Source organism: Trichechus manatus, unplaced genomic scaffold (genome assembly GCF_000243295.1).
Source record: "Trichechus manatus latirostris isolate Lorelei unplaced genomic scaffold, TriManLat1.0 scaffold00006, whole genome shotgun sequence".
Classification (NCBI taxonomy): domain Eukaryota; kingdom Metazoa; phylum Chordata; class Mammalia; order Sirenia; family Trichechidae; genus Trichechus; species Trichechus manatus.
This window is the reverse complement of record NW_004443942.1, coordinates 1,779,259-1,794,296: the sequence shown is the minus strand read 5'-3', so window position 1 is coordinate 1,794,296 and position 15,038 is coordinate 1,779,259. Positions and strand designations below refer to the sequence as shown.

General features: G+C 41.1%; 1 protein-coding gene across 3 annotated transcripts in view; it reads right to left on the bottom strand.

Annotated features, from left to right (window-relative positions):
* The window catches only part of SWAP70 (switching B cell complex subunit SWAP70), an 85,152-nt gene that overhangs the window by 28,823 nt on the left and 41,291 nt on the right, over nt 1-15,038 (bottom strand). For all 3 annotated transcript variants that reach the window (XR_002825035.1, XM_004369640.2, XM_023737175.1), the window contains exon 3: nt 12,215-12,388. Coding sequence is in view for 2 of the 3 variants with exons in the window: in XM_004369640.2 (XP_004369697.1) it covers nt 12,215-12,388 (174 nt within the window). In the remaining variant the exon portion in view is untranslated. The remainder of the gene's footprint in view (nt 1-12,214; nt 12,389-15,038) is intronic.

Genomic DNA, 15,038 nt, shown 5'->3' with positions numbered 1-15,038 from the left:
ATGGCTCCAGGCGTGTGACGGATCCTACTTCCGGCCCAGGGGACTCAGCAATTGCTGAAGTTGATCCAGGACCCACTGCAGAGCAGGGAGCGGGGAGATAAATGGGAGAGAGGTTTTTCCCTAAGGGGGGTGTTTTTGATCCTCATGGTAGGCTGTACGCAATTACTTATCTTTTGCTGGATTGAGGGCTGCTTCTCACTGGTTCTGGTGGCCGTGTAGACTGTCAGTGGCTGGGTCTCTCCTGCTGTGGAAAACACGCCTCCCAACCGTGGCTGCTTGCCTGCCTCACCGCTCACCCCTGAGCTGACCAGGCCTGAAGGGCTCAGGCTCTCACCAGGTCAAGTCTGGCAACTCCTTGCCGCTTCCGAACCATCTCTCCCTCCCCCTGCCACTCAGTTGGGTTCCTCAACTCTGCCTTTGATGTTCAGGGCTCCTAGATTGTCATACATAATCAAATCACTTGTTTTTTCAGGTCTCTGTTGTAAGACGGTTCACCAAAAGTGTCTGACTACTCCACCATCTTGGCCCCACTTAGGTCTTTTCTCTTGATGGAGCTGTAGCCTCAGTTCTACTCTTCAGCTTATCAGATATTGTTAGCTTTTTTTTTTTTTTCCCAGGGGGTCGGGGAGTGGAGTTGGACCCTTAAATAGAAATAACAAGGATAGACAGTAGAAGAGAGAAAAAGGAAATGATTAAGAAGAAAAAAAGTGAAGAGGAAAGGAGAGACATGGACAGAAAAGAAAAAAGGTTAAAGTCAAGAAGAGATAGGAGACAAGAAAGAAAAAAGAATCAAAAAGGTCATAATGATAAATAATTGGCTGGGACAAAACAACAGTGGTAGGCCATGGTGACATTTTGGTTCTCCTGGAATTAGTTTCAGTTCAGAACCAGTATCCAATAGTCCCCGAAAAGTCTGATTATTTCCTTTTCCCCAGTGAACAGTCACTCATAAAAGGCCACAGATCCCTTTGGGTAAGGCTGGGAGAAAGATTAACAGTATAAATTTTGGCAGTGTAGTGGGGTCCTTCCTCAAGGGACCAGGCCTCCCCTTCATTCAAGGGGCTGTGGGCTGTAAACTTTCTCAACTCTGGGAATTGACTGAGGGGGCCACAACTCTCTATTCTGGTGATTCAAGTCACAGACTGCTATCACCTTGACCTAGAATTCTTTCACTTGTCCAGATCAAGTAAATATTTAGTAGATTTGCCATCAATTTCCCTCCTAGGGACACCATGACTAAGTAGCCAATGCTGTAAGTCCATGGAAGTCAGACTATTCTGATTACTACTTTGATTCCATTGTCCATTACGAACTATGCCCACCTGGTCTTTGTCTACTGAGTGCTGCACTTGGCCATTACCACCATGGGGTCCAATCAGCCCCACAGTAGTTAGGTGTCTTAATTTAGTTAGGGCAGTTCCCACTGTCAAATTTGACTTACATAAAATAGCAAATCACAGCAGTCTTCAAGGATGCTGGGGCTCCCTTCACAAATTTATTCCTCACCATTGTGGTAAAAAGTGTGTCCTCTGGGCACTCCATGTGTGGGTCTGTGAGTCTAACCTGATAAATCCACTGACACGCCAATTTCCCTAGGCCTTTCGATACTTTCTTCTACAGTACACCAAGGCAGGTCTGGTACTTCAACTTGATTTAGCGTAAGCCACTGCTTAATCCATGCTTCAGTGAACCAACCAAATAAACTATTAGATCCTTTTCTAACCTCTTGAGCTGAAACACTGAATGAAGGATCTGTGGTTAGTGGGCTCATATCAATAAACTCAGACTGATCCAATCTTATGTTCCTTGCACCATTATCCCATACCCTTAATAGCCATTCCCACTCATATTCCCCAGGTTTCTGTTTGTATATATTAAAAAAGTCAAGTAGTTCTTTTAGAGTATAGTATACTTGCTCTTGGGTCACACTTTATACTTCACCTTTTGGGGCTTGCTGGGACTTAAGTCTAGTTAAAAGCCTCACAACTGGACCAATAAGCAACGTCATAGTAAATGGAGGAAAATACTGAAGGTGTCAAGGATTTCATTTTACTTGGATCCACAATCAACACCCAAGGAAGCAGCAGTCAAGAAATCAAATGACGTATTGCATTGGGGAAATCTGCCGCAAAAGACCTCTTTAAAGTGTTAAAAAGCAAAGATGTAACTCTGAGGACAAAGGTGCACCTGACCCAAGCCATGGTATTTTCAATCGCTTCATATGCATGCAAAAGCTGGACAATGAGTAAGGAAGACGGAAGAAGAACTGATGTATCTGAATTATGGTGTTGGCAAACAATACTGAATATACCATGGACAGCCAGAAGAATGAACAAATCTGTCTTGGAAGGCGTACAGCTACAATGCTTCTGAGAAGCAAGGAGGGTGAGACTTTGTCTCATGTACTTCGGACATGTTATCAGGGGGGACCAGTCCCTGGAGGATATCATGCTTAGTAAAGTAAAGGGTCAGCGAAAAAGAGGAAGACCCTCAACAAGATAGAACTGACGCAGTGGCTGCAACAATGGGCTCAAATATAGCAACAATTGTGAGGATGGCCCAGGACTGGGCAGTGTTTCATTCTGTTGTACACAGGGTCGCCATGAGTCGGAATCGACTCAATGGTGCCTAAGAATATAATAATAAACAGGTCTAGAAGCAAAAATGGGTGGCGGGGGTCTGTCCTTGGGACATTCAGCAATGTCTTGTAAGGCATCTGCCCCAGGCTCCTCCCCCGGATGATATCTCAGACAAAAGCTCTTCATACATAACTAGGTTAATCTCATCAGATAGGGGTGGGGGGTATAATGGTTTTTTACTGAGCAGGGTGGCTTAACAGACAAAGATGGAGTAATCTCTTCCAATGGGAGTAAGAGTTCTGCTGGCAGAAGTGATTCCATGGAATTTAGGGTCTCAATGTCCCCAGCTTCCTGATCATCTGCCCATATGTCCCCATTCTAAGTTTCAGGATCCCATTTCTTCCCGATCAATGCCTTCACTTTAACTTCAGATACCATTCGAGATTAGGAATTCAGTTAGCATTGATAATCAGCCACTCTTACAATAAAACTCTAGGTTTGGTTCTCAGCAATATCAGCTCTGTTGCTACAAGAAATAAACTTTTCTTTCAGGGCACAAGTGGCAACTTTGAGGTCTTTTATGCAGTGTCTGAGCTATGACTCTGAAGCCCTAAACTCATCTTTTTCTTTCACATGCTCAATATCCATGAGCAAAAAGAAGGACCTGGGCTGCCTGACTACAACTTCAGGTAAAGGCAGTACAGGCACAACTAGAAGTTTCAGCAGTAAAGCCAAAGGAAGCATATGTGTATGGCCATGTACATGTGCAGGATGACTAACAGTAGGCGTGACAAGATGGTACAGCCTACTGACCATTTGTACTACAAGTCAGGAAACCCTCCTAAGCGCTTTCTCACCAGCACTGTGAATGAACCCAAGCCCCTCAGACTCAAAGGGTCCCTCCGAGGTTCAGTCTCCTCTTGTTTACTGGATGATCTTTTATAATATTTATAACTCAGGAAGTGCCTGTGAGTAGCAAACTCAGCTCTAGAGCAGCTTCCCAGTCACCCTGAATCTTTCTGAAGGTGCCCTCCCAAGCCCTTCTGAAGCTGTCATCAGCACCTAGTATCTGCTCAGTATTCCCAGGAACTGCACCAGACAACTAAGGTAGCTTCTTTTCCTGTTGACTTTAAAAACAATCATATACTTATCATAACCAAATAACTCAAGGACCTTTTGCTTCATTACACTGGCCCAAGGAGAGAAACAAACATTCCCATTCTCTACTATTGAATTATACTAAATAATAAATCACGTGCTGCCGTGTTAGTGGCCTGTATCAATTCTAAGAGCTCATTCAGTTTCAGGAAGCAGCTTACTTCCTCCTTCCAGGCAAGTTGCACCAGAAATAACAAAGAATAAACTTTAAAGCCGCATGTGATTTTCAAGGCCTCCAGCTCTGAAAGTTACTTTGTTAAAAGTTCTTTCCCTGTCATCATTAAAAGGGGCATTGATTGGCTTAACAATTCAGCTTTTTATTTCATTTAGGGTCTCTTAAAACTGTTTCAGGTTTGATTTTTAATCTCATCAAGCAATTCTTCCTAATAAGCTCACAGCAGGCACATCCTGTTTTGTTCTTGGCTCAGTGGCAAATGAATACTAATGTAAAAAGTATGCTTTACAGACACACATTTCCAGGAATATCATTTGACAAAAATTAGGGAACCATCTCAAATGGGGAAACACTTTTTTTTTTCATTAACTTTAGCACATAAGTCACTTTCATATTTATTTAACATTCTTGAGACTACTTTCTGGGTGATGGAAAACTGAGTCAAAAGTAAACCACTTATGTTACTCTTTCAACTGCCATTATTATTTATATCTTACATAGTATTGATAGAAGCTGGCGGGGGAGAACCTTTCTTAAAATACACTCTAAACTTAAGCAAAATGCAAATGATCATTATGATAGGTGAATTACCGAAAACATAAAAATTACTTTAAATTTATGAAGCCTACAAGTGGTGAGTAAAACTGCAAATTAAACTCAGGTCTACACCCACGACAAATTAAGATATTATGTTTTAAAATGTATTTGTTTTATGTTAAATTTTATTAAAATCTGTAAGTCTAAAATTATTTCAAAATGAAGTTCTTATAGTGTTGTTAAAATGCTTAGGAAGAAAGCAAATTCTAACAGAGAATGGCTACCTTGAGAAATGTTATGACTGATGTTTCCCATACTATAGAATGACCTTGAGTTTACAGTGCTTCGTCAAAGGTCAGGAGATGTGTTAACAGCTCAATAAATACAAGACAAAAAATGCCCATGTCTTAAACCTCAAGAGGCTGGTTCAGCATCCAGACAATGAAATTCCACGTAAGTCTTTCAAATGATCCCTTCTTTTCCCACACAAGCACTTCTGACCACAGAGGAATAATCTGTAAAACTAAATCTTATTCACAATAGCCAAAAAGTGAAAACAACCCAAATGCCCATCAAGAGATGAATGGATAAACAAAATGCAGTATACATAAAATGGAACAATATGCAGCCATAAAAAGGAATAAAGTTCTGATACATGCTACAGTGTGAATGAACCTTGAAAACATTATATAGTGAAATAATCATATATAAAAGGACAAATATTGTATGATTTCAGTTATATGAGATATGTAGAATAGGCAAATTCATAGAGACAGAAAACAGAATAGAGGTTACCAAGGGCTGGGGAGAATGGGGCAATGGGAAGTTACTGTTTAATGGTTTATTATTTAAGTTTCTGTTTGGGGTAGGAAAAAAAAGTTCTGGAAATACATAGTAGTGATGGTTGCACAATGCTGGGAATGCACTTAACTCCACTGAATTGTACACTCAAAAATGGTTAAAATGGCACATTTCATGTTATGTATATTTTACCACAATAAATAATAATTAATTAAAAAATTTTTTTAAAACCCTAAATCTAATTCTACTTCTAACCAGAAGAAATGCTAAAAGGGTGAGACACATCAAGTATAGAGGAAGCCCAAACAACAGCATGACAAAGTATGCTGCCTATTATTTTTTTTTAATTGTTGTGCTTTAAGTGAAAGTTTACAATTTGAGTTAGTTTCTCATACAAAAATTTATACACACATTGTTATGTGACACTAGCTGCTCTCCCTGTACTGTGACAGCACACTCCTCCTTTCCACTATGGATTTCCCGTGTCCATTCAACAAGCTCCTGACTCTCTCTGCCTTTTCATCTTGTCTCCAGGCAGTAGCTGCCCACTTAGTCTCATATATCTACCTGAGCTAAGAAGCACACTCTTCACAGGTATCGTTTTACGTCCCATAGTCCAGTCTAATCTTTGTCTGAAGAGTTGGCCTCGGAAATGGTTTTAGTTTTGAGCTAACAGAGAGTCTGGGGGCCAGGTCTTCCAAGGTCCCTCCAGCCTCAGTCAAACCATTAAGTCTGGTCTTTTTACTAGAATTTGAGTTCTGCATCCCACTTTTCTCCTGCTCCATCAGGGACTCTCTGTTGTGTTCCCTGTTAGGGCGGTCATTGGTGGTAGCTGGGCTCCATCTAGTTCTTCTGGTCTCAGGATGATGGAGTCTCTGGTTTATGTGGCCCTTTCTGTCTCTTGGGCTAATATTTTCCTTGTGTCTTTAGCGTTCTTCATTCTCCTTTATTCTGGGTAGTTTGGGACCAACTGATGCATCTTAGATGGCTGCTCACTAGCTTTTAAGACCCCAGACACCACTTACCAAAGTGAGATGCAGAACATTTTCTTAATTAACTTTGTTCTGTCAATTGACCTGGATATTTCCTGAAACTATGGTCCTCAGACCCCTGCCCCTGCTACTCTGTCCCTCAAACTGTTTGGTTGTATTCAGGAAACTTCTTAGCTTTTGGTTTAGTCCAGTTGTGCTGACTTCCCCTGCAGTGTGTGTTGTCCTTCCCTTCACCTAAGATAATTCTTGTCTACTACCTAGTTAGTGAATACCCCTCTCCCTCCCTCCCCATCCTCATAACCATCAAAGATGTTGCTGCCTTACTCTTCTAACACATCAAAGAGAGATGCTCCCGTCTCAAATGAGATTAATTTCTTTTGAAAAAGCACCAGGACATCTCTGTCAGTCTGCAAGAATGAAATTAAGTATGCTGAAGAGTCTTAGCTGTGCTCTGGGCTGCAGAAAGAATAGAGGCATGGCACACAATCAAGTCTCATGTGGGTCCCAGTTCTTTAGTCAACCTAGAGCAATAATCTTTTGAGTTTCTTAGGCAGAGCAGTCAGGAAGCTGACGCTGACTGGCCCTCTTTATAGCCTGTGGTTCAGTGATAATTCAAAGCCAATGACAAGTCCTCCACATCAAGTAAGTGCTGCCTCAGGGAATAAGGTAGATCTCCTTACTCACTAAATTTCTAATTCTGAAATTAGGACGTTACTTTTTCAAGTCCACCATGGAAAAGAACCAAAATTTCTAGGGTAAGAGATCCACTCCCACATCCCCAGTTACAAAGAAAGCACAAAAAAATTTGGAACACTGAGTGTAACCACGAAATGTCTTAAAAGAAATACTAGAGATTTTATTTAGCATAATTCTTCCAAGCAGCAGCAGGGTTTTAAAAAATACCATTGGTACATCTTTTCTATACCTACTGACATTTCATTTCCTTCTATATGTCTCTGTATTAAGCTACACAGTTTTTTTAGACAAAAATTTTATAGCGCCTTTTGGTTTTCATTTCCCCTTTAACACACATGCACAATTACATCACTGTTATTATTAATCAGTAAGAAACTGTTCCCACCTCTATCATGAAACTGCTCTCTCCACTGATAACCAATGGCCACCTAATTGCTAAATCCAAAGGCAACTTCTCACTCACCACCCTCTAAATTTTCTGCAACATCTAATGCTACAGTAACTATTTTTTTCTGTTTCTTAGAAGTTTTTCTTTCTTGGACGCCCATGACTCTCCTGGTTCTTTTCCTACCTCACAGACTGTTCAATTCAGCTTCCTTTATCAAACTTACTTCTTCCTTCTGCTGCTGAAACAGTCTCGAGGTTCTGTCCTCAGCCCTTACTTTTCCCACTACATTCTCTTCCTCCTTGACAGACATATTCCCATGGCTTCCCCTCTGTCTGCAGCCCTGGCCTCCCACAAGCTCTAGATGTACACTTCCAGTTGACTACAGGACAGCTCCACAACGATATTCCACCTAAAATGCCAAATGTATCAAACCTATCATCATACATCATACCGTAATTTGTCCATCATCCTGTCATTCACATACACACACACCCCATACAGGGTTGCTATGAGCTGGAATCCACTCAACTGCAACAGGCTTGTTTTTTTTGGTTTTATCATGAGCCAGGAGCCCTGGTGGCACAGTGGTTAAGAGTTCGGCTGCTAACCAAAAGATCAGCAGTTCAAATCCACCAGCTGCTCCTTGGAAACCCTATAAGGGCAGTTTTACTCTATCCTATAGAGTCGCTATGAGTCGGGATCAGCTCGACAGCAACGGGTATTTTTTTGGTATCATGAGCCAGGCACTATGTTAAATGCTTCACATACATCAACTTTTTTAATCCTCACAAGAGCCAAATGAAGAGAGTAGTTATTATACCCATTTTACAGATGGGGAAACCCAAACAGATTAAGTAATTTGTCCAAGGTCACATAGCTAATAAGTGGTCTAGTCAGGATTCAAACCAGGTAGTTCAATTCTAAACACCATGCTTTAAATAACTACCCTATAATACTTTCCTGTTGTCTAAGCCTGAAACTTGTCTACACTTCTCCACAACCAGGCACTACGCACTTGGTCCTGTGACGACCATGTGCTTCCCATCTGGCCTTCGTTTCCGTTCTCATTGACAGTCTGTACTTCAGTCCTCAATGCCACTTGACTTCTCTCAACTTCCCATCTGCCATCTGTCCATATTTCATCTATTCACCCCTCACTCTCTTGCTCAAAATCATCAATAGCTCACAGCTCCCCAATGCCTATAAGGTAAAGTCAAAACTCTTTCCAGCCTCATCTACTACCACTCTTCTTCACAGTCATCATGTTACAGTTAGAAGGGACATGTGTCATCCTTTTGACTCCCTAGCATCTAACCCCTTTCTTATGTCTAGGAAATATCCTGTCTCTGAATGTAGAAGCTGAAAATGCCTCCTTTGTAGCTAAAGCATGGTGCCTGGCCTACACCATGCCAAGCAGATGCATCAGCCCTGATTATGAATTGGAAGTGGGCGCCATGGAGAACTCTCCCTGGTGGCACAAGCAGTTGCAGAAGATCTGAGTTCCTGGGAAGGACCAAGTGCTCCCTGGTACAAGTGCAGCACCTATCCTTAGTGGCAGTGGCAGCATTTCGTCACGGTTCCTCATGGAATGATCAGCACAGCCTTTACACCTGGGTTTTCAGACATCTTAGCATCCTGTGAACTACCCAATACCCTTTTAAAAAATTCTTTTCTGGTTTCAATCAGTCAGTTTGGCTATTTCTAACTAAGCATCCTACTGGCAATTCAGTAGAGCTGAATGACTCACTCAACACAGAATATGCCCTTTGCTTTCCTACCCCACTGTTTCTTCCATCCAGAATTCTTCTCCTCTGCTTTCTCCATGAATCAAAATCCTTCCCATCCTTTAAGGCCCAGCACAAGTGCTACTTTCTCCATAAATATAATAGGTAACATTTAATGAGCCCTTACTAACAGCCAAATAGCTTCTCATTTAATCTTTACAACACTAGGAGGGAGCTACTAGCATTAAAAAAGGAAACTTGTTGCCGTTGAGGCAATTCTGACCCATAGCGACCCTACAGGACAGAGCAGAACTGCCCCACAGGGTTGCCAAGGAGCAGCTGGTGGATTCAAGTTGCCGACCTTTTGGTTAGCAGCCATAGCACTTAACCACTGCGCCACCAGGGCTCCATACTAGCATCAGCCCTCTTTTATTTTATTTATTTATTTTATTGTTGTGCTTTAAATCAAAGTTTACAATTCAAGTTAGTCTCTCATACAAAAATTTATACATACATTGTTATGTGACCCTAGTTGCTCTCCCTGTACTGTGACAGCACACTCCTCGTTTCCACCCTGGATTTCCCACGTCCATTCAACCAGCTCCTGACCTTCTCTGCCTTCTCATCTTGCCTCCGGATGGGAGCTGCCCATTTTGTCTCATGTATCTACTTGAGCTAAGAAGCACACTCTTCACGAGTATCATTTTATGTCCCACAGTCCAGTCTAATCTTTGTCTGAAGAGTTGGCCTCAGGAATGGTTTTAGTTTTGGGCTAACAGAGAGTCCGGGGGCCATGTCTCCCGGGGTCCCTCTCGTCTCATTCACACCATTAAGTCTGGTCTTTTTACTAGAATTTGAGTTCCGCACCCCACTTTTCTCCTGCTCCATCAGGGACTCTCTGTTGTGTTCCCTGTCAGGGAGGTCATTGGTGGTAGCCGGGCACCATCTAGTTCTTCTGGTCTTAGGCTGATGGAGTCTCTGGTTTATGTGGCCCTTTCTATCTCTTGGGCTAATATCTTCCTTGTGTCTTTGGTGTTCTTCATTCTCCTTTGCTCCAGGCAGGTTGGGACCAATTGATGCATCTTAGACGGCCACTCAGCCCTATTTTATAGTTGAGGAAGCTGAAGTACAAAAAATTAAGTAAACTGTCCAATGTCACATAGCTAGTATGCGGTGATGAGCCAAAATTCAAATCAAGGAAATCTGACTTCAGAGTCAATGCTCTTAACCAGAGATCGGCAAATTATAGCCTACCAGCCAAACCTGGCCCGCCAGCCAAATCTGGTCCACCACCTGTTCTTTGTATGCTCATTATCTAAGAACAGGTTTTACATTTTTAAATGGCTGGGGAAAAAAAAAAACAAAGGAAGAATCATATTTCATGGCCCTTGAAAATTATATGACACTCATACCTTAACATCCATAAATAAAAGTCTTACTGAAAAACAGCCACATATTGTCTGTGGATTCTTTCATGCAACAACAGCAAAGCTGAGTAACTACAACAGAGATTGTGTGGCCTGCAAAGCCCACAAAGCCTCACATATTTACTATCTGGCCCTTTACCAAAAATGTTCAAGACTCTGCTCTTAACCACTATGTTATGCTCTCTCTCTTAAAAGTCTTCCCAGGCCCCTCACCTCCCCAAAGCTGAAATAAACCTTTCTCTTCTCTGTATTCACATGGCATGTGCATCTCTTACATAGCAGGTGGTCTATTTTGCTATGAATTACACTCAATTATTTTTCTCCTCCTATAGATTTTAAATTCCTTGAAGGCATGAGTAAGCTTTTTCACTTTTGTATTCCACTTGGTGCCTCACTAACTGCAGACAGTCAATAAAATATTCTAGTGTGAACTTTTAAACAGATGTCAGTCATTCTCCTAACATGAACATGAGTCAGAAAATCAAAGACTAGACTCAGTATTGGCAGGATGGATAAAAATGGGCACCCTTACCCACTACTGGTAGGCATATAAATTGGTACAGACTTTCTGAAAGGCAAGTTTGCCTTGTTCATCAAATACCTTGATAGTGTCCATTTCTTAGGACTCAGAATTCCACAATTGGAATTTACCCTAAGGAAAGAAGCAAACTAGTGTACAAAAAATGTGTGCAATAACAGTAGTTGTAGGAGTTGACACACTAAGTGCATATTATGTGTCAAGCACTGAACTAAATGAATAACCTCATAACCCTCAGAGTAAGCACTATTATTAGCCCTATTTTATAAATACAAAAATTAAGACTTAAAGAGGTTAAATAATTTGTCCAAGGTTAAGAGATTAGAGATGACTTATTTTAATGGGACGACTATAGCTGATTTTAATTTTGCATATTATTAGTCTTTTCTAAATTTTCTACTATAATACTAAGAAACCCAAACCCATTGCCAAGTCAATTCCAAGTCCTAGCAACACTATAGGACAGAGTAGAACTGCCCCATAGGGTTTCCAAAGCTGTACTCTTTACAGAAGCAGACTACCACATCTTTCTCCCACAGAGCCACTGGTGGATTCAAACTGCAGACCTTTCAGTTAGCAGCAAAGCGCTTAACCACTGAGCCACCACAGCCCCTTTCTACTATAATAAGGCAGTACAATAGCACAGAAAACCTTACCCTTGTGGGATTTTTCCCCCCTTTTGGAAGGCTCAGGAAAAATAATCCAGAATAAACGAAGCAGATGTCCTTTTTCATTTACTTAGAAAAGTATAGTAAAAAACTCATCAACATGGACTTTGAAACAAGAATAGTATTATTCACATAAAACAGCCTTGAGAATTACATTCTGGATCCTAGGTATTTCCCATATAGCATCACTTGGCCAGTTCTTATGGTTTTGCCAGTAGGCGAGTAGACAGAAAATTATGTTGTGACTTGTATGAATAAAGACTCTTTGGACATAAAGATGGATTCATCTATAATTATAGCAATTTAGAGAGGAAGAGTTCCACCCAGTCTGAAAATCTCCAAGGGTATTACATGCTTCAAAATCACTAAGGTTTAGACTTTTCTGGATTCAGGCTGTTTTGCCTCTGACCCCAAAAACACTAGTCCAGGATTTCCTTCCACGTCTACACTGAATCAGCACAAATACTTTCAAACTAGGGTCTATTAAATGTTACAATAGCCATTAAAAAACTTCCCAAAGCCACACCTTACCTCTTCTGGCACAATAATTAATGGATACTTGTCCTCGGATAAAAAGTTGAAAATAACCCATACTTTAAATGCATCTTCTTCAGTAATAAGCAGGGGATTCTTTGTGAGGTTTTTTTTGGCACAGAGGGTCCAACACATCCTGTTGAATTCAATTTTGTCAAAGTTGTCTTGGACCTAAAAAAAAGAACGAGGGAAAAACACAATGAACTAGTCCAAAATAAGCTGTATACAAGCCAAATAAAACAAAGACAAAGCCGACTACAGGCTTCCATTTTAATCAATCAAATTAATCAAGAACCATTTCCAAAGTATTTGCTCTAGGTACCTGTCTTAGTAATCTAGTGCTACTATAACAGAAATACCACCAGTGGATGGCTTTAATAAACAGAAATTGATTTTCTCACAGTTTAGAAGGCTAGAAGGCCAAATTCAGAGCTCTGGCTCTAGGAGAAGGTTTATCTCTCTCTGTTGGCTCTAGAGGAAGGTCCTTGTCTCCTTTCAACATCTATGAGTCTACCATTCCTTGGAGATCTCCATGTGTCTTGGCATCAATCTTCCCCTGGGTCTAGAAGTTCTCAGCACAGGGACCCCAGGCCCAGAGGATGCGCGCCGCTCTCGGCTCTTCTTTCTTGGTGGTAGTAGGTCTCTCTCTCTCTGCTAGCTTCTCTCTCCTTTTATCTCTTTTAAGATACAAGGTGATGCAGGCTACATCCCCAGGGAAACTCCCTTTACATTGGATCAGGGCTATGACCTGAGTAAGGGTGTTACATCCCACCCTAATCCTGCCTCATTAATATAACAAACATAAACTAATCCTCTTTAACATAACCTAATCCTGCCTCATTAACTACAGGCAGAGATTAGGATTTCTGACACATAGGACAATTACATCAGATCCCAAAATGGAGGACAACCACACAATACTGGGAATCATGCCCTAGCCAAGTAGATACATATGTTTGGGGGATACAATCCAATCCATGACAGTACCACACTTTCAACGGCTCAATTAAGAATGTTATATTTAGCCTGACACTTAAGCTACATCTGTCCATACCACTCATTTGGCACGTAAAGTATTTCATGTGTATACATCATCTTCCCATTTAGACTTCCAATTCCTGGTACAAAGAAGGAGCTGAGAACGCCAGTTACTCAATATAAGGCACATGTAGATATTTTACCTTCACCTATACAGTCAAAGAAAATACTTCTTTGGGGTAGAAGCTGTCTACTAGAAATTCTAAAAAGACAGTCAGTCCCGCCATTCACTCCTTTGTTCATTCATTCAATATTCCCTCAGCATGTACTATGAGTCTGTGCTATAAATTAAGATTATAAAGATGAAGAAGAATTTGGTCTCTGCTCTTAGAAAACTCGTAGTTTAATGGGGGAAAACAGACATGCAAATAGACAAATTTATATATAATATAGTAATTCAATAGAGTATCTCACTCACTCAACAGATAAAATTTATATAGTAATTATTATCTGCCAGGGACTATGCAAAGACACTTAACATAAAGACAATTACAATATAGCGTGATAACTACTATAATAGAGCTAAGCAGAGGATTATGCTGGAACACGGAGGAGTAAGCCCTCAGTGAGATTTAGGGGAAGATTTTTTGAAAAAGTGATATAACAACAGAGCTGAGTCCTAAAGGACAATCAAGAGACCAACAGATGAAGAATGGGATAAAGGGTGTTCCAGGTAGAAGAACTTGCGAGAAAGCCCAGAGGTAGAGACAACCGTGGTCAGTTTGGAAGAACTGTACAAAGTTTAATGTAAGTGGGGCACTAGGTGCTAGAGGGTGGATTAAGTCAGGATTCTGCAAGTAACAGAAACCTCCTTGGGTTCCTTTAAACAGAAAAGGAACAACATTGATTAACCTCACAGATCCAAAAGAAGGGCTGGAGAATCTAGACTCTGAAAATGCGCAGGTACCAAGTAGGCTAGGGAGTCAGAACCACAGCCAAAGCCACTTACAGAACAGTCTGGTGGAGACACCACTGTCAATGGAACACAAGGGCATTGCCACTATTATCACTGCTACCACTGATGCTGTCCTGGATTTTCTGTGTCACTCACTGCAGATTCAAAGTCCCACCGGCTGAGCCTGGGACACAGTTCCATGTGCTAGCTGCCAGGAAAGCAAGGAGTATCCGAACTTTTCAGTTTCAGAGATACGAGACTGGTCTCACCCTGCACCAAGACCCTGTGGAATTTCCCAAACATAAGAAAAGAGTTCAGATGCTGGGCACACAGAAATATGACAAACATCCACTGCATGAGGCACAGGGAAAGATGAGGCTAGAAAGGTAGGTGAAGGCCAGATCATGAAATGCCTTATAATTCAAGTTAAGGAGCAGGACTTAACCTGTACTGAAAGAGTTGAAGAGAACAACATATCCAATCTGCACTTTCGAAGCCATATTCTGGAACAGTATGGAAGATGACTGGGGGAGGAAGGAAAACAATACAAAGAAAGCATTTCTTTTTGGAGAGGAATGAACAAACTGATACGTATACTATAAGAAAGAAGTCACTAACGGACTGCAGGAAGAAGTTTCTCCTGATCTCTAACTAGAATTTATGATTGGAAAGCCAATCCTCCAGGAGTAAGAAGCTCTGCTTTCAGCACCCTGACTTAGTCTGGCACCACTGTCCATGCCCACATCACATACAATTACTCCCATGGAGAGAAAGCTGCTGATGCTTTTTTTTTTTTTTTTTTTTTTTTTTGCTTTAAGAATTATGTGGGCAACTGTCTGTAATGTGCTGTTTTAAGAACAGAAATACCCTAAGTGGATAGCTTTAACA